At 40.2% G+C, this 17,964-nt stretch overlaps 2 protein-coding genes across 2 annotated transcripts; both read right to left on the bottom strand.

The window, feature by feature from the left end:
* Positions 1-525: 525 nt before the first annotated feature.
* On the bottom strand, positions 526-3,392 carry faim2b (Fas apoptotic inhibitory molecule 2b). The gene is made up of 12 exons (XM_010791550.1): positions 3,378-3,392; positions 2,567-2,618; positions 2,110-2,177; positions 1,957-2,021; positions 1,820-1,873; positions 1,673-1,723; positions 1,522-1,561; positions 1,389-1,426; positions 1,210-1,297; positions 1,031-1,126; positions 776-829; positions 526-675 (listed from the first exon to the last, which is right to left on the bottom strand). Exons 1-12 carry the CDS (start codon positions 3,390-3,392, stop codon positions 526-528), a joined length of 771 nt encoding a protein of 256 aa, XP_010789852.1.
* A 3,129-nt stretch (positions 3,393-6,521) lies between these two features.
* On the bottom strand, positions 6,522-16,730 carry LOC104963001 (nuclear receptor subfamily 1 group D member 1-like). Its single transcript, XM_010791545.1, has 8 exons — positions 16,243-16,730; positions 10,758-11,066; positions 10,567-10,655; positions 10,303-10,447; positions 8,439-8,980; positions 8,138-8,323; positions 7,822-8,032; positions 6,522-7,727 (listed from the first exon to the last, which is right to left on the bottom strand). The coding sequence occupies exons 1-8, from the start codon at positions 16,259-16,261 to the stop codon at positions 7,531-7,533; spliced, it is 1,698 nt and encodes a 565-aa protein (XP_010789847.1). The 5' UTR covers positions 16,262-16,730; the 3' UTR covers positions 6,522-7,530.
* Between the last annotated feature and the right edge of the window lie 1,234 nt (positions 16,731-17,964).

Raw genomic sequence — 17,964 nt, 5'->3', positions numbered from 1 at the left:
GTCAAAAAAGAACACAATGGTCCTCTAGGAGGAGATTCAGGTGATAAGGTGGGGGGGGGTTACCTTGGTTGGTTATTGGCTAATGGTTACACAACCCAAAACATCGTTATGACATCATAAAGTGGACAAAATCTGATCAGCTCATTTTCAGACAGGTTTTTATAGAAATGGATCAGGACAAAAAGAGAGTGAATCTTTTTTCCTGAAACTTTCCGAATCTCTTCACACCGAGGGGACACATGTTGATGTATAAAACACATGAAAAAGTGGATTTTGAATAATAGCTGACCTTTAACATTCACTGTGGGGTGGTGGGGTCTCAGTAGAGCAATAACAAGTGCCGATCAGAGTACAGTGAGGTACCAGGCCGTTGTGTGTCAGGGCATAGCCACAAAACCAGCAGCAGGATTGTGTCCTCATTAAACCATAAAGCCCTGATGTCATTTTCTTGAGGAGAGTTATAAATGGCTGAATTGGTTGTTGAGCTGGTGGAAAGATTACATTATGTAAGGGAGGAGAACTGCTTCACCTGCGGCCTCCTCCAAAGATCTGTAGCAGGAAGCTGAACATGTAGATGATGTCCAGGTAGAGGCTGAGGGTGGCGAAAACATATTCCTCTGGACTTATAGAGTAGCGCTTGTTCCCCAACAGCAACTGTGTGTCAAATGCCAGGAACTGTGAGAGAAAAGAGATAGAGAAGAAGGATATTGAATATATTGTTTTAAAAAAAAACTTCAGCTTGACAATTTCGAAGTTTTCATGATCTGCTTCTCACCAAAGTAAAGAGGATGGCTCCACCAACAGCATACAAGGCATGTAACCAGGGAACCTGTGGAGCAAGGTAAAAAAAAGCTTTACAAAGCGATGTTAAGAAGGACAGCAGGATGCTAATCTGTTTATCTGTGAGGCTAAGCCTTTCTTGTAAATGCACAAACAAATACAGCCAGCAGGATTTACATGTGACCGGGGTTAGTCATCAGTAATCACAGCTATTTTAGACTTTTTTTTTGGAAGGTGCCCTGGAACTTACATATCCAAAAGGTATGGCAATGGAAAGGGTGATGGAACAGAGAAGCATGACTATGCACAGAGAAAACAGGACGCCATGGTAGGAGGTGACGTCAATCTAGAAGAAAGAAAAACGTGATGGATTCATTTTTCTTGTTGGTTATTTAAAATCAGCTTATGGTTTGAGCAGTTATTTCTCACCTTGGTCTGGAAGCTGAACATGGTAACAGAGAGACACACCAGAGATGTGATTCCCATACACAGAACCACTGATTTAGTGTTGTAAAAGCTGCAGGAAGAGAAGGAGTCTTATATTATAGAAATGCTCTGATGAGTTGAAATCAAGGTTTACACACAGCTAAATCACAATATGTATTTACCTCGACATAAATCCCATCATGCTGGCCATGCTCAAAGTCTGAAGGTAAGAGCAAAAAGTATCACAACAATTAAGGGTTATGTTGAGCGTGGGAGTACATATTCAATTATGTTTTCATGATGAAGAATACTCACAAAGAGAACTAGCAAAATGATATTCCAAGGAAACTGCCTCCTGTGTTAGTGAAAAAGAGAATTCACTTTGTCAATGTTAAGTCACAAATGCACACACAGTAGCACCTTCAAATATAATTGTGTTGACACTTTAAATGCAAAGAAAGGTTACCTCAGGTCTCCACAGCAGGACAGTGCAATGTAGGTGGCAAAAAACACGAGACTGTCAAAAAAAGAAAATGGTATATGGTGTTACAAAACAGTAAATAAGTCATCAAAATAGTGACTATAATTTCAGCAATGATGTGTTTTCACTTACTAGGACGCCATGTACAAGCCTGGATGAGTCTGGATGAAATACCTCACAGGTGCGCTGTAGAGACACGATTTCAATGGCTTTCATTTATGTTTTTATAAAATTGTTAAAAAAGAAATAAGTTTCCTAAAAGTATTTACCAAAATGAGAAGAGACTGACAATGGCCACCGTCACAAACAGCTGAACCATGAGGATGGCGTAGACCTTGAGGAAGAAATGCAACGTGTCAAAGCAAAGGAATAGTCGTCATGATAAATTTTATTCTGCTTTCACTTCTTTTATAAATCAATACCTTCCTGATGAAGATCCTCCTGATGGTCTTGTCGTCCCAGGTGAACTGGGCCTCCATGTCATTGTAGCCTGAGGAAACGGGCAAGGAGGAAATGTGAGAAATGATGTTTGTAAAAACTACGGTTGTATCAGACATGGTGTTTTAAAATGATACTGCAGCATTATTCAAACAAATGGAGTTAGGCAGGTTTGACTTCTTCTAACTTCATTTTTAAGCACTTAGATGAGTTAGATGTGTAATATTGTTATAATAAAAAAAATAGTTTAGTTTAGTAATAGTTTCCAAATAAAACACAAGAAAGTAGTACGAGAAAAATAATTTCACTCAAACCAGCATTTACTGTGTGTACTCAGTCTAGGTAGAGCTTGAAGACATCATGTTCCTTTATAATAGTGTTTGTTGATTTGTAAATAATGGAATAGTCCATTATTCCACAGTCCATAAAGAGAGCTTTTACCTGCAGTCACCTCCTGATAACTGGGTGGCTCAACGTCCTCCTCACCCACCTGCTGGGATAGAATTACAGTTTGTCATAAAAATTGTAAGTCTGTTGCATAAAAAGCACTGTTTTTACAGTACATAACATTCTATTAACAGTTTTTGGAAAATATATTGGCTCTCAACCACAAACTGGCACAATCCTAATGTTGCTTTCACGTTCTTAACCTGTATGAAGGTCTATCACATAATAGATTTTACTTTTAAAGGTGCCTGCCAAAAACTTTTCCATCACAGATTTGTCAACAAAACAGCCACCATGTTTGGGTCAAAGGATTAGGATGGATGAGATGGGCCTCCATCTTTTAGTAACCAGCATAGAAACACTATGTGTACTTTATTTCGGTCACTAATTGGTGTATTTAAGTTTATTTCCATTCCTTACACACTTCATGTATATATAATATCCTGCTTTATGTTTTGTTTTGTTTTGTTTACTGTAAATGTGTATTTCAACATGTATATTTTCTACTTTTTTAATGCTATTTTATTTCTATTTGAGATGTTTACATTTTGAATTGTTTATTTCTAGTCTTTTAATTTCTGTAATGTGCAATGCCTTGTCTTTTTATGCTGCCGCAATGCAAACATTTCCCAAATTGAGATCAATTAAGTAAACATTATCTTATTTTATCATCTTACCTTATTTGGCAGCTTAAAGAAATTATACAGATTTGCATTAAAATATTATTATGTTTTTACATTAATCTTTACGCAATGCTTTACGAAGCTGTATTAAAACTATAAAGCTGGAGAGTAATACAACATACCTTTCCCTTCTTCATTATGTTTTCCCTTTTTGCACCTTTTAGATGTTCAGACTTCACAGGTAATATATTGTTCTTTCTTTAATCCAAAATATGAAAATACAGCTCCTCTTGTCGTGTGTTGTGTGGTTTGTGTGGTCCTAAACACGGCGAGACTGTTGAGTGGAATAGCTCTGATTTATCTCCAGCGTGCGGATTACACTGGAGCTTTATGTGGCTGCAAGTGGTTAATCCCTCTCTAACCCTGATCCCACTCCAACCCTATCTTCGGCCTGATGACGTCGCTCTAGAAACGTCCAGGTAGTCCCAAAACACTGAGAGGAAACCAGACCATACCATTGCTGTTGCCAAAGAGAGGTGTTGTTTACGTTTCTCAGTGCTGTCACAAACCTTGTCAGCAGTGTTTCTGACAGTTGATCGTCATGCCAGACAGACTCAGAGGTCTTACACATCTGAATCACACATGCATTACACAACCTGTTCCTCCACTGAAGAGGGAAACAATAAGACCACAGACATAGGGCATATTTCATAATCAGCATATGCAAATTCTTACTGTCGGAGAATAATAATTTGTTATAGATTCTTTTGAAAAGTTGAATTAGTATGCTCATTTGATAATTGAGTATTCAAAAATAAGAATTGTTGGTGAATTTATATATGACATATAAAGATAATGAGTGAATAAACCAAGCTAATTCGGACACTATTGTCTTTTTAAAACTGTAAATAGTATCAGATTCAGTTTGGTATTTGATCCAATGAATGAAAGATCCCCAGATGGCTTCACCTACAGTATGTTCCCCTGATCGCTCCCAATGTAATCCTCTCCATCTCCAGAGTAGTGACAAGATGCTCCAGCCACAGTGTACTTTAGGGATAATATCTTCACTAAACCGAGTTTATGATGTCTGTTTTGTTTGTGTTTTTTTTAACTAATTCATTTTAAGCAAAAGTGATCTTGTTAAGTGACTGCCTGACATAATGTCTTTGTGTAAGACACTGGTTTTGTAACAGCCACCTCAGACTAATGTGATTGGAGTTAAGAACATAATGGAACAAACACATAACCTCATAAATCACTCATCTTTGACCTGTTTTAAAAAGTATTGTTTCATCACTTTATGCTTTGCAAAGAAGACAATTAGAAACAACACCAGCGTGGATCTGAAGAAATGTGATACTTCAAAATTATTTTTATTTCTGTGAGCAATATAATTAAAGAACACAGATTAGAAAAATCACAGATCACATTGAATGATTCCCCTTCCATCAACAGCCAGTTGTTAATTTGATTTACTCGATAAAGTTACAGTAATAGGATATTTAGCAAGATGTATTTTCTTTATTCTAGAGCAAAAGATTGATTAAAACAAAACTTAAAATTGGAATGACATTAATTATATTGCTTGGGTAAATTCTGTTTCAGTTCCCATCATCAGTATAATCATGTAAAAATAAAATAAAATCTGTATGCACTTCCTTCTTTTAGCCACTTGATGGCACCAGCAGACAAGAATCAAATATACGCTGCAGGAAGGAACCAGAAGAGTCACAACAGTATACAGCATAATTACTGAAACACTTCTTCTTTGGGATAAGAACTATACAGAACACTGTCTGTCTCTTTTTATTCTGGAAGTAGAGAAAGAGGATGATTGGTGACAACGCAGAAGCCTCACTTATTTCGTCCAGATTATATTGGTTATACAATCGCACAATAGAGCTACTTTAGAAATGGACATTTGAAAATCTAATGTTCCATGACTTCCAGAGAAACTCTATCTGCTCACGTGATATGATCAAAATCTCCAGACCAGCAACCAACCGGATCATGTGAGATGTTACCACAACTGGGAAAGAACTTTGAAACGTTGAGTCTTTCACTTGATACATAACAGAGATGCTGACTCTTTAGTGGTTGTGTGATGATATGTGGTATAATTGATTTTTGACAGAAGGGACTTTTGGTTCCAGCATTATTCCTGGTCCCTGGGTCTCGTCATAAAATAACAAAAACTTGCTCTTGTTGTTATCACCCTGTCCACTGGGTGGCAAATGAAGACCTAAAGCACGATTCTTAGAAATTACATGACCACTGGTTGAGTCACAGCTCCAGCAGTGACTGTAACTGTGGGCTTTGTCTCCCTCTGATGCAGCGTTGAGGATAAAAGTTTGGCTGTGTTGGATAAATGTAGGGCAGATGGCCGAGGGCAGCTTCTGACTGATGCTCATTTTTTTATTTCTTGGCTCCCAGGGAGAGATACAGGCTATTGCTTAGAGACAATTGTACTGCCAGAGAATCACCTGATGCTGAGGAGATTTAATATTATGATCCTGAATTAAAATAAATGTACTGCTGGATATGTGTCTCATGAGGTGTCACATGAACTCCTGAATGATAGTCAAAAGGAATACTAGTCTTAACTCAATCGCCTTCATACAAAATATACATGCATTTGTTTTATAATATCAGTGATTTAAGGTTATATAAATCACAAACAGGAACATACAGTCTCTGTCTACGTCAGTGCACACAGCCCTCGAAGTGGACTGTAGTGATATAAGAGGTGACGTCTCCACTAGCTGTCTGGCACCCTGAGCATTTGCATACCGACATCTCATATAACCCTCAGCAAAACATGACTGTACACAGAATACATCTGTTTAAATATAGTCTCCTTTCCAATGGCTACTTGTTTTATCTTTTAATTTTTTACTAGCTTCCCTTGTTATTTTTATTTGTTTCTCTTGTATAACTTGCCTGTAATGAACACTTTTTAAAAGTTTAATCTTTTACCTTTGCTGTATTTTCATTACTTTGCAGTGCATTGAGTTCCCCCGGTGTATGAAATGTTCCAACACAATAATGTAGCCTTGCGTGTGCTTTGAAAAAAGTCACAGTGTGTTCAGGGCAAAGAACATCACCTTTTATTTGTTGAAGTGCAACACTTACATACCTCTTATCACACACAGGAAGCTCAAGGGGTGTTTCTTGTTTGTGAAAAGCCCTAATGGCTCTCAGACCTTGAGCGTGATTGGCTGACTGCCTCTGTTGCTAAGCTACGGCTCTAAGGTACGCGGTGGTAATACTGATGTTAGCTTCACATTAAAGAGGTAAGGGGAAAAAGACGAGCTACAAGAAAAAATGCTATATCATATTTAATAATGGTACTTTGCTGTATGGTGTAAAACATTCACAAGGAGATGCAGTCACTTGATAATACATTTATTTCAATGATATATATATCTTCAAATAAAAAGTTTATACTCCAATCTATTATGTGTGATATACATACAATAATCCAATGCTAACTTCATTTACATATTTGCAAACCTACATGGAACAGGAATAAAGGTTATATACAAAATGTACAATAAAACATACTGTATATCCCACCAGACATGGTCTATAAAATGACCTATAATCCCTCCATGATTACCTGCATACAAATACAATGCAATTTATTCTCATTTCTTAAAAATGTTATACAATTCTCAATCACAAATGGGTGATTTTATAAAGATTCCTTACATGGTGAAATGTTGTGAAAATAGCTTATATCATTTCAACAGGGCAGACACAAATCTTCCTCCCACCTGTGTATTAAACTTTTCTATTGCTATATATTGTTATATATTGATCTACGAGGTCTGTATGTAAAGTGCCCTTTACACATTGTAGCATGAATGTACAGAAATAAATCATTGTTAGTGAATGTACATGTGAGTTTTTCTCTTGGCAAGAGTTTGTGCTTCCCTCATGTAGCTTTGTGAGCTGGAATAGGAGGACAAAGTTTAGTGGGGAACACCAAGCGCTCTCTTCTTTTTGGTCTTCAGCACAAACCCCCCCGAGGGAAAGGTGATGACTTTGTGGTTGGATGTTGAACCCAAGGAAGAATAAAGCCATGTTGTAAGGTTTTTTTTTAGCAATCCTGGGTAGGAGGAAGAATCAGTTTGAGTTCAGGAGCCTTCACTTCCTGCCGTGCCTTCATCCATCACTGATATTTTCACTCTCTTATGTTGAGAGACTTGGCACAGCAACTGGCCATCATGCAGAGTCCAGTGTACTGTATGTGGCAGGCCAGGCTGGCATGGGGAGCAGGGAGGCCCCCCAAAGCTGATACCTCAGGAAGTTTGAGCGGTTTTTTTTAGTTCAAGGATCAATGCGGAAAGCTAGAAGCTTGTCAGAGTGGTGGTTGTTCAGGGTGCGCAGGTCTGGCAGGCGGAGCAGCAACTTTTGGAAGAGGGTGCTATCATCTGGACGGCGACTGGTGATGAGAGAGCGCAGAGCTTTTATTAGATTCTCCTGCAACAGCTCCAGAGCTCCAACCTCCACTATGCCGGATCGATCTGCAGAAAGAGAGGGAGGGCATTGGGGTTAGACACGAGGAAATAGGTGCTTACAGTATGTGCTTTGTTTACAAGTATTAGTGTGCCAGCTTACCGGCAGAAACCAGCACGACAGCCATGAAAAGAGCCATCTCGTCCGGCTCCAGACCCAAAGATGCAAGCTTCTCGCTGAAATCAAACATGGCTTCCAGTAATGGGCCCATGCCCAGAGCCCTCAGTGAAGCCAGTGAGTATGTCTGCCCGTTGAGGAAGGTCACCGTCCTCTGCTTGGGGTCAAACAGTGAGCTGAATCTCACCATCAGAACCTGTGAGAGGAACCAGGCAATGTCAGTCGAAAAAAAGACTCCAAAGGATAGCAAAATAAAATAAACAAATTCTCTAAACAAAACATTATATTTAGCTGCATGTACCTGGAAAGTGCCGGATTTGAGCAGCATGACCTGATCATGCTGGCTGAGAGACTGGAAGCCTGGGATGCTCTTTGCAAACTCCACCACTTCTTTAACAGCAGGGGTGAAGCACTGGGAGAAAGACTCCCACACCTCCTGACTGGAGCGACTGGCCGGAGCCACGGGACAGGAATTAAGGGGACATGCCTGCAGGATAGACAAAGAGAAGAGAGGAAAAATAAGAAGTATGGACTTTCTATTGACATTAAAGTGACATATGATATCCACATACTCAATAAACAGATGAAAAAAGTATTCTCACCAGCACTTTGGCTCCTCCGCTTAGTTTCCAGGGGCAGGCACTTTGCTTCTGGAAATCACCGGCTGAATAACTGTTCTGATTGGCTGAGTAGGATTGAGATGATAAGCGACCACTGACAGGGCACTGATTCTGATTGGAAGAGAAGTTGTACTTGGCGTTGTCGACCATTGTGGAGTTTTCGTTGTTGGTGGAGGAGACAGGGCAGCTTGTTGGGACGAGGTAGCTGGCCTGCTCCCCGTGGACCGTGTGGTGGGTCTGAGTCCCCGAGTTCGACAGGGAAGGCTTCTGCCCTGAATTGTTTCGGAATGAGGAAGTGCCAATGTTGCCGTTGCCGGCGGCCATCTTGATTGGTTTCTCGTCTCTGAGGTAAGATATGGAGGCAGCTTCTTCGCTCGTCTGGGTCTGGGGACTGCAGGGGGCGTCGGTTGGAGGCGATACCTCCATCTCCATGGAAGCGGATTCGTTGAGGCTGTTCATGTAGCTCTGCATCTCATCCAACAGTCTCTGCTTCTCCCGCTTGGGAATACGCCCAAAACGCACAGCTGAGGAAAATAGAAGGAAAGCACACCTTAATACTCAGGCAATTACAATTATAACTATGTAGAGAAACAGCCACTTTTATTTTGAATATGGATTCTACTTATGGCCCTCAAGCGGCCATCTCTGTGCGGATTACTAATCCCAAAACCTCTCTACTGTCTCCGATTATTCTGAAACCGTCACAGCAGTTTCACCATAATACGAATACTTAAGCCTTCCTCTCATCCGACTGCCTTATCCGACTCTCCAGCCTTTTCAATCCTCCCTTCCCCCCTTTTTCAATTCTTCACCAACACTAACATCCCTATTTATAGAGCGATGCATGCTGCACCACATCCCCCAGCACCCCTCTCTCTTTCTCTGTTTATGTCTTCCAGTTGTCCATTTGTTCTATCTTTTCCTGTAAAAGTAGGTCATTGGGTTATTAGAGAAATGACAGTGGAAAGGTCAAAGAGACAAGGGCTGCAGGTATGAGAGGTGAAGAGACCAATGGTTGGAGGCGGAAAGAATTGGATGATCACTAATTGTATTAGTTATGCTGTCAAATCAAAAGTGTTACATAAAAATGTCTTTGAAGGTCTATAACATTCTCATTTTGGGCTTCGGTAGATAATTAAAACATGTAAATGCTGATTCTTAAAAATAAAGTTTGCCTTCTGTTATAATACAGGTGATTTCCCACTCCCATATAGTGGCTTTTTTAGGTCAGCTAAAAATGTTTGCTCCAGAAAGAACATGATTTATTATCTCCTAGTTTAGCCATTCCCCCTGAGATCAGAGTCCTGCGGTGAAATTATGCAGTAGAGCAAATTTACTGAAGTAATATTATTTAATTGAAAGTCAAGTGCTGCAGGTTTTCGGGATTAACAGGACAGAATAACATCAGGTCCCAGATGACTGTTTGTTAACGTCAGTGTTGGCGAAAAGGAAATGGGCAAGTCGGTACATTTTGGTGACATGTCGGTAACTTTGTGTCCCCATTTCCCAAAATAAACTATATTTGTCACAGTTTCCACATGACAGATGACTACTGGGACTCTAGCGCTCCTCCTGCCATAAATCAGACAGCAGGGCAAGGAGAGAGGATGGCAGAGGGAACAAAAGACAAAAGGAGAGAAAGGAAAAAATACATTCTATGATGGGGAGTGACACTTCCTTACAAACTATTTTAACAGTCGAATGATCTACATCTGATTTTCCATGTCACACTGCAAACATAGATAAATGCAACCCTCTGCACTAAGTAAATACAAAATGATTTCATTTTCAGTTGCCATATGTCTTAATGTAATCTTTAAAAAAGGGACATGAACACGTCTCTCACCATCTCTGGACATGCCCACGGAGAGACACTTCTTAAAGCGGCAGTGCTGGCAGCGGTTTCTGTTCATGCGCATGATGAGACAGTTTTCATTCTTCACACACATCTTGTAGTGGATATTCTGCTGAATGCTGCGTCTGAAGAAACCCTGGGGAAGGCACAAAAACAATCAAAGCTTTAGAAGAGAGTATTGTGTGGCAACATGTCATCATGTACACTTAATGAATGGAAAGACATGACATAATAGTATCGTTTTTTCGGTCTCACCTTGCAGCCTTCACAGGCGTGCACACCATAATGGAACCCAGATGCGATGTCCCCACACACCTTACACAGAAGCACCATACCTCCAGTCTCTGAAAGAAGCAAACATTTATCATCAGAGAGAGGAATACAATTAAAAAACATTCTAGGCAGGTAGACATAACAAGAAGAGGCAGGGGTGAGTGGGTACTTACTGGTGAATGTTCCAGTGAAGCCACAAGGTCTTTTGGCCACTGTGGGATGGCTGAAGGTTGCCGACGATACTGTTGATACTTGGGCCACTGGAGCGTTGTTTACTTCTGGAAACTGGAAGACCAATTTCGGGGAAGGGGTCCCTCCCCTTCGTTCCCCTCGCTGCTTAAGGGGCCCAATCTCCTGGAAAGAGACCGTCTCTGGGGAGGAAGGCTGCGAGTGGGATGAGGGCGACTGGGTCTGGTATCCACTGGAGGGGCTGCCAGGACTCGGGCTGGCACTGCCGGAGGAGCCAGCGTACAAGATAACACCTGGATGAGCAGAGAGGAAGGGGGATATTCAGTTCTCTGATCTTTATCTGGCTCACATGTACAATGAAGAGGGAGTGCTGGAGAGAAGGGCAATGCTCCACTTTGATCCAGTGTAACTGTAATCCAGTATTTAATGACAAATTAGAAACCCATTGGAGAATGTTTAAAAATGACCAGGCAAGATAAATACATTCATCCACACATGGATTATTAAGCCATGAATAACAGAATGGCCTGATAATGTGTGTTTTCTACAGAAGTTACATTTTTGCTATAAAATACCCTTTATCCTATCCTAGCCAAACATATTTCAGGAAACCAAACGTAATCTATCTATCTGGAAAAGAAAATTCCATAAATTTGCATTATTATATGAAATTGAGTCACTATTCATTAACAATGAGAGCCATACACAGGCCTTTGTGCAGGGATGTCACATTGAGTCAGAAATGCTCCTATTCCCCTCGACAGCCCCCCCCCCCGCCCACCCCCACCCCACTCATGTTGGCAGGAATGTTCTTCCCTGCAAGATGAGAGCCTGCCCCTCACGTGCGGCCCGAGCCAGCCAGCTCCCTGCCTGCTTGCTTACAGCATCGAATCTCTCCTCCAATCCCTCCCTTATTTTCCAGCCTCCTCCCCTTCTGCCTCCTCCTCCTCCCTCCCCCGCTCCCCGCTATGGCTGTGGGCATGCAGACACATCTATCCGCCAGCCACCTGACCGGGAGCTCACATGGACTCTTGACACAGTTCCCGCCCGGCTCACAAGGCTCTTTGCGCAGTCCCGTGTAGACAACAGCAGCAGAAGTACAATAACAAGCGCAGATCACGTTTGGAAGAGAAAGGACTTCAGTGCTGTGGCTTTAGACGCAGGGGGGAGCAGGGCACTGCTACCTTAGACACTGCATTCCACAGAGTCACGTTTTTGCTTTTAACTTTTAACCCATTACATGATTTGCTTAAGGGCTTTACTCATTTATGATGAGTTATATTTTGCATTTATATCCAAGGTGTTAAAAGATGGGCAAAGTGCAAAACCCACTGACGCTTAAAAGCTTACATAAGTATTTTTAAATACTTTTAAAACTAAAAAGGACAGACTCCATTTATGGCTAAAAAATAATAATCCTGATTTAAAGAAGTGGTATACTTCTGCTTATTTTGGTGGCCTCCTTTGGGTATATTTCAGAGTTTGACCTTTTGATTCACAATTAGACCACTATGTCAGTTATCTACAAATCTTAGCATAAAAGTATGCTAACCATAATGGTTTTCAAGGTGATGAAATGGCATGCTCCACATTGGTGTCATTATTGCACTTCCCAATCACATGAGTGTCAAGGACCATGCCACTAAACACCACAGCTTGTAATGGCTTTTATCAATGCTTCTGCCCCAGTTACTGCAGTCATATAAGATAGTTCTGGTCTAACTGATATCAAACAATATTCTCAGATTCTCTTCTCTGTCATTCTGTGAACATTTTGTCTCAAGGACACTGAACCTTATAGGGAAAAAAAACTCCCACATCTCTTGTGTTTTCTTCTCTTCTGGAGAAACACGTGTTGCATTTCTGTCTGGCCTCTTTAATTACACTGCATGCTCACACGTGTCAACCCTGACTGAAAAAAAAAATCATAATCTCGATTATTTAGGTCAATTGATATCACGATTATTAAAACGATTATCCATTGACTTTGAAAACATCAATTTATTGGAGAAAAAAATGTGAACAGTAGCCTATGTTTTTAACAGTTGATTACCCTGAACTTTAAGTATAATTCAACAGAAAAACCAATACAAAAATATATATATTTGAAGAAAAAAAAGTAATAATAAAAATATAATCGTTTTATTTCGATTACGTTGTTTTCGTAATCGTTGCAAGCCATAATCGTAATTGCGATCAAAATACGATTAATTGAGCAGCCCTAGTGGTAGCAATACTACTACTAGACTGACTGTTACATGCATTTTCTTGTGTGTTTGTGTAAGTAAGATAAGCTTTATGGACGTGTGGTGTGTATCACCTGCAGAGGACAGGTTGCCACTTTTTGTCTCCATTTTCTTAGAATCGGCTGAGTGCCCTAACAAGCTCTGAGAATACCCTCCCTGCTGTACTCTGGCACAAGCTACAACATGTGACACAGAGCCATGAGAAGTACAGAATAAACAAACCGCCCCTCCCTTCTGCCCGACCTTTCACTCCACATGTGTTCCCACCCCCGCAGGCATGCATCCATGGCAGGCTGAATGTAAAGGCAGCACACACACATCGTGTTATTTGGGGACATGCCCCCTCTTAGCTTCCAACTATTCCATCGTCTTTCATGAGAACATTTGTAAATGTACCTGGACAGTAAGCCCCACTCCACGTGAAGCAGCTGGCCTCATGTCATGTGTCTATTTATGAAACACTTTCAAGAAGGATGGTTCTCTGGCACAGAGGCCAACATTTCCTTTTATCACATGAACCTCAAATGATCTTTAATTGCTATACAAAGAAACAGTCATGCCTCCGTTTTATGTTGTTCCAGTTTCAACTTTAAGGAGTTATGTGGGGCAAAAGTTTGAAGAGTTTCACGTGGAGATATAGTGGGTTCACCCATAAATATATAATGGACCAGAAGAAGTGGGTTAAATTCAATCCTTGGATAGAAATACTATCCGTCACCCATATCAAGCTTGGCTTTTAATGTGAATTAGTGAGCTGTGTGATCGTCTGTCAGGCTGACAACCCGAAGGAGTCTGATTTCAGGGCTGGTATAGTGCTCAACATTAATATTGTGCTGGTTGGCATAAAGACACCAGTAAGGCATTCATATGCTTCTAAATATTGGGATGTTATAGAAATGTGAAATAATATTAAAATATATAAATTATATATAATAAATAAAACAAATTAATTAAATTATAATAAATTAATTAAATCACACAACCAAAACATAAATTAAATAGGCTGGAAAACAGAGCTCTCTCTCTCTCATATATATATATATATATATATATATATATATATATATATATAAATAAATACATAAATAAATAGGTAGGCTACCAGCCATTGAATTTCTGGCATAGTGAAAACATTGTGTTTAATCATTAAAGACCGTAATGGTCTGGCTATGCTTTAAGGTCACAAGGTCAGCTGTCTGAACACTGGAGGTTACATTAGGGGTGGTCATATTATTGGGTAAAGCTAAAGCTTAATTATTCAACTACTACAGATATAGCAAAAGATATATTTAAAATTTCAACCAGTTAAATATAGACTATGGTGATAGCTTTTTTCAGAATGTCACGTAATACAATAAAGTGGGGTCATAATAATTAACACTAACACTTTAATGCCCTGCATTATGCATTAACAGTGTTATTGTTGCAAATGTACTTAACTGAAATCTAAGGTTGTGTATGTACACTGTAAGAACAGTTAGCGTTGTCAACCAAAACCAAGTTAGAATTCTAGAAAAACTATGGTTATGCCCTTTTCAGGTACCAAACAGCAAGTTGAATATGGTCTGCTATAATTACTAGTTAACATTGTACACCAGTTACAGTCTCCTGGACGAGAGAAAAGGCTGCTAAACCTCTGACCCACTGACCAAGCTATCAGCAATGGAAGAGGAATCCCCATGAAGACTGAGCGCGAGCACAATGCGCGCGGAGGAGATGGGAGGGGGTGCTTGGGAACTGAGCGCAGCACGTGGATTCTGAGGCTGTGTGCACGTGCTGTCAGCTCTAGGCGGGGTAACTGCGTATTAAAAAAAAAAATCAGGCGCATGATTCCCATCATTGTCACGACTGTTTTTACCCAGCGTGCATTGGGCGAAGAAAGTGATGTAAAGACAAGCCAGTCTCTGCCTCTGTTCAAGGACGTTATAATGTAAATATGTTGGTTACCATAGATAAATACCTTATTATATAATTTATATATTTGTTTCCTTTTTTATTTCGCAGTCCATGCCATTTTATAGCTTACTCTGACAATGTACAAATGGTGTCGACCTAAAAACGTTAAAAGATTATTTTGATGTTACATGTTATTTCTAGTTCAGTCTTCATCCGTTATGTAACAGGAGTGCAGTGGATTTAGCACATACGTTAATCTCCCGTTGTTATGCCCATTGCATAGGCTCTAATAGGGTATTTAATGATGTGTGCCTGCATTCACATAGTTAACGGGAAAGTATTAAAATCCGTGGGCTTGTTTCCATCATGCGCTACATTTAGATCATGATTCCGTTCCTGGCAGGACTTGATGTTGACTGGGAACTGTTTTCGAATAGGGGCCAGTACATGGGTGAAACATTAGTGTTTGACTCAGTGGGCGTTACTGCTCCTTGACGTAGTCCACTGAATGTGTTATGGAAGAAGTTGAGGTTCAGCCAAATACATAATAAACAGCCAAGTGCAATGAGTCACACACTGCTACAAAGTATCAATTCACTCAAAAACTTCCCATAAATGCAATACTTTAAAATCCGTCTAAATGAAATGGCCCTGAGTGTGTAAGCAATAACGTGAGAATAAACGTGTTCAGAGGAAATGGGCTGAGCAGAACATGTTCTCGGTCAGAGGGCGATTTAGGTTGCAGTTCACGTGAGTGTGTTTACATGCAGGGAATCGGAAGTCCGTCCCAGAGATTGATGAGAGAGGACTTCCCTCTCAGAGCTCAGCTCATTCACTCTATAAAACCCTCAACTGTCTGCAGCCCAGGAGCACTTGGCAACGTGCCATAGCCTGTTAGAATACACAGTTTAAACCCTGCCATATTCACCAAATCATATACAATTCTTGTACTGTAACAAGATTCCCAAAAGCTGCACAAAAAACGAATCTGCTTCAGCTGTGCTCAAAAAATAAATTGCAAAATAAAAATCATATACTAATGAATTGTAGTAACTTAATTAGACAGTGTTTTAAAATGAAATGCAGTGGAACAGGATAAAAAGCAAAGCAGTCTTATAATTATATAACATTGAACATGTTTATAAATTATCTTTAGAATTAACCAATACGTGATATCTAGGAATAGCCAATATGGGATGTAGACAAGAGAACAGGCACCTGCTCCCATTATGCACCATTGCCTGCTTGTCTAGAATAATCTCTCCATTGAATGCAGGAGACATAGAGACGATACATTATATTAAAAAAAAGAGCCAATGCTACTTACCACCAGGACTGTGTTCCATGTTTCCTATGTCGGTGTTGTTCAATTCCGTGCTGCTAATTGTGGTCGTCTAATGCCTTTGGTTGCTACCAAAGAGGCCAATTCATAAAGAATGTATCCAAATGCTCAGAGAAATTAGAGCAAATCTCTAATTGTTACAAATGATTTCCGAGGTCAAAAGACAGCAATCGGATTGGCTTTCTGTGTGCACCCCTTGATGCCAGGCTGTGCTAAGATATTACTGTAAAGTGTTTTTCTAAATGAGAGATCCAAACGCGTTCAGCTGCTTGCCATGTACAGTCACCACCAAAACATGAACAGAGAGTGGAAGTAGTTTAAACACTCCCCACTCATCAATAAGCAACACGAGTCCTAAAATAACCCGCACGTTTTCAGGTGCCTGAGAAATGTGACCAGCTTTTTTCCCTGTTCTCTTTTTGTGTGTCCCGCTAACCGCCTGTAAGTCGGTGTGTATCAGGGATGTCTCTCCCCTCCCTCTCCCTCTGTGTGTCACGCTCTCTAAAAACATCTCACCCCCGCCCTTCCTCTCCTCGTGCCCCCACTCCTTTTGACTCTTTCTCACTTTTTCATTGGCCGAGAGCCCCGCGTGGACACGGCACATTGGGCTCGTTCGACATTGGAATGCTGGTTAAAGCTCTACAGCATGTGCGCATGGCATGTGAGCTTACGCTGCCCTACTGACACACATTTTATGCTAATGGCTGCCTGGGCTCTGCTATAACACAACGAGGAAACGAGGCAGAGATAGGCTGAAGGGGCGAGAGGTCTCACTCCTATTATGTCTCCCGAGTTTTCTAACACGTTTATTTGTGTAAGAGCAGAAAACGGGCTTCGCTCTGAACATGTATTTCAAAATGCCGACCCGATTACATACCAATGATTCAACCCTGTGTACAGTTTTGTTATGCGAGGACTGCAAAGGTGATATATGGGGCATTCTTCCGAATTAGTGCAAAGTGCGGTCCCACAACAAGAAAAACTATTTAACAAAACAATGAAGTATTCAGACATAGATATTTACTAAGAATATGTTATGGTCTATTTAAACATAAGGCATTAAATGATATAGTGATAAGCTTAACATATACAAAAACATCATTTATAGGGTACTTTCTTTTGGGAAGTAGCTGTCCCCAACCCTGACATCTACCTTTCAATTTCTGTAAATAACACTTAAAACATTTTATTTTATTTTGTTGAATGGTGTATGTAGAAGATCTTTATGATTACTTTAAAACAGAAGTTGGAATATTTAGATTTATTGTGGGTATCATTTTTTAATAAAAAAACTATACTCAAAAATTCATGTCCCCAGTTTTCATGTCACTACCGAAACACAAGGGGTTTTAGTCCAATGGCTGAGCCTGGTTTTTAGCAACACCCCTGCATTTTTGACAAGGCAGTGGCACTACATCCCTGACCCTCATGGCTGAATGGCCAGTAGCTATATCCCATACTTTTGATATAAATCTGTTCCAAAATCTGAAAATCGGCGTGTAACCTTAAGAATTGTCTACTACCGAACACATATTCTCTTCTATTAAGTAAACTCTTTGGGGGTTTTATGCAAAGTATTAGGTTTTTCTGTGTGTAAACCTCTTCAAAAACGTGTATGCTAGCCATGTAGTTGCTAGCATTCTTTAGTTATGCTCAAATTTAGCTAGAATCGTCACTACCGAAACAGTCACTATACCGAAACATATG

Source organism: Notothenia coriiceps, unplaced genomic scaffold, assembly GCF_000735185.1.
Source record: "Notothenia coriiceps isolate Sejong01 unplaced genomic scaffold, NC01 NC01_scaffold00035485, whole genome shotgun sequence".
Taxonomy (NCBI): domain Eukaryota; kingdom Metazoa; phylum Chordata; class Actinopteri; order Perciformes; family Nototheniidae; genus Notothenia; species Notothenia coriiceps.
This window is presented reverse-complemented; position numbering and strand designations above follow the sequence as displayed.

Bases quoted from the DNA above. Each gene is read 5' to 3' on its own strand.
- faim2b (XM_010791550.1), bottom strand. The intron at 1,562-1,672 runs GTAACCTTTCTT...TCACTAACACAG, and splicing joins TCCTGCTGTGGAGACCTGAG to GAGGCAGTTTCCTTGGAATA. The intron at 830-1,030 runs GTAAGTTCCAGG...CTTGCTCCACAG, and splicing joins TTGCCATACCTTTTGGATAT to GTTCCCTGGTTACATGCCTT.
- LOC104963001 (XM_010791545.1), bottom strand. The intron at 10,448-10,566 runs GTGAGACCGAAA...TGCCTTCCCCAG, and splicing joins ACGCCTGTGAAGGCTGCAAG to GGTTTCTTCAGACGCAGCAT. The intron at 8,981-10,302 runs GTGAGAGACGTG...TATTTTCCTCAG, and splicing joins CGTGGGCATGTCCAGAGATG to CTGTGCGTTTTGGGCGTATT.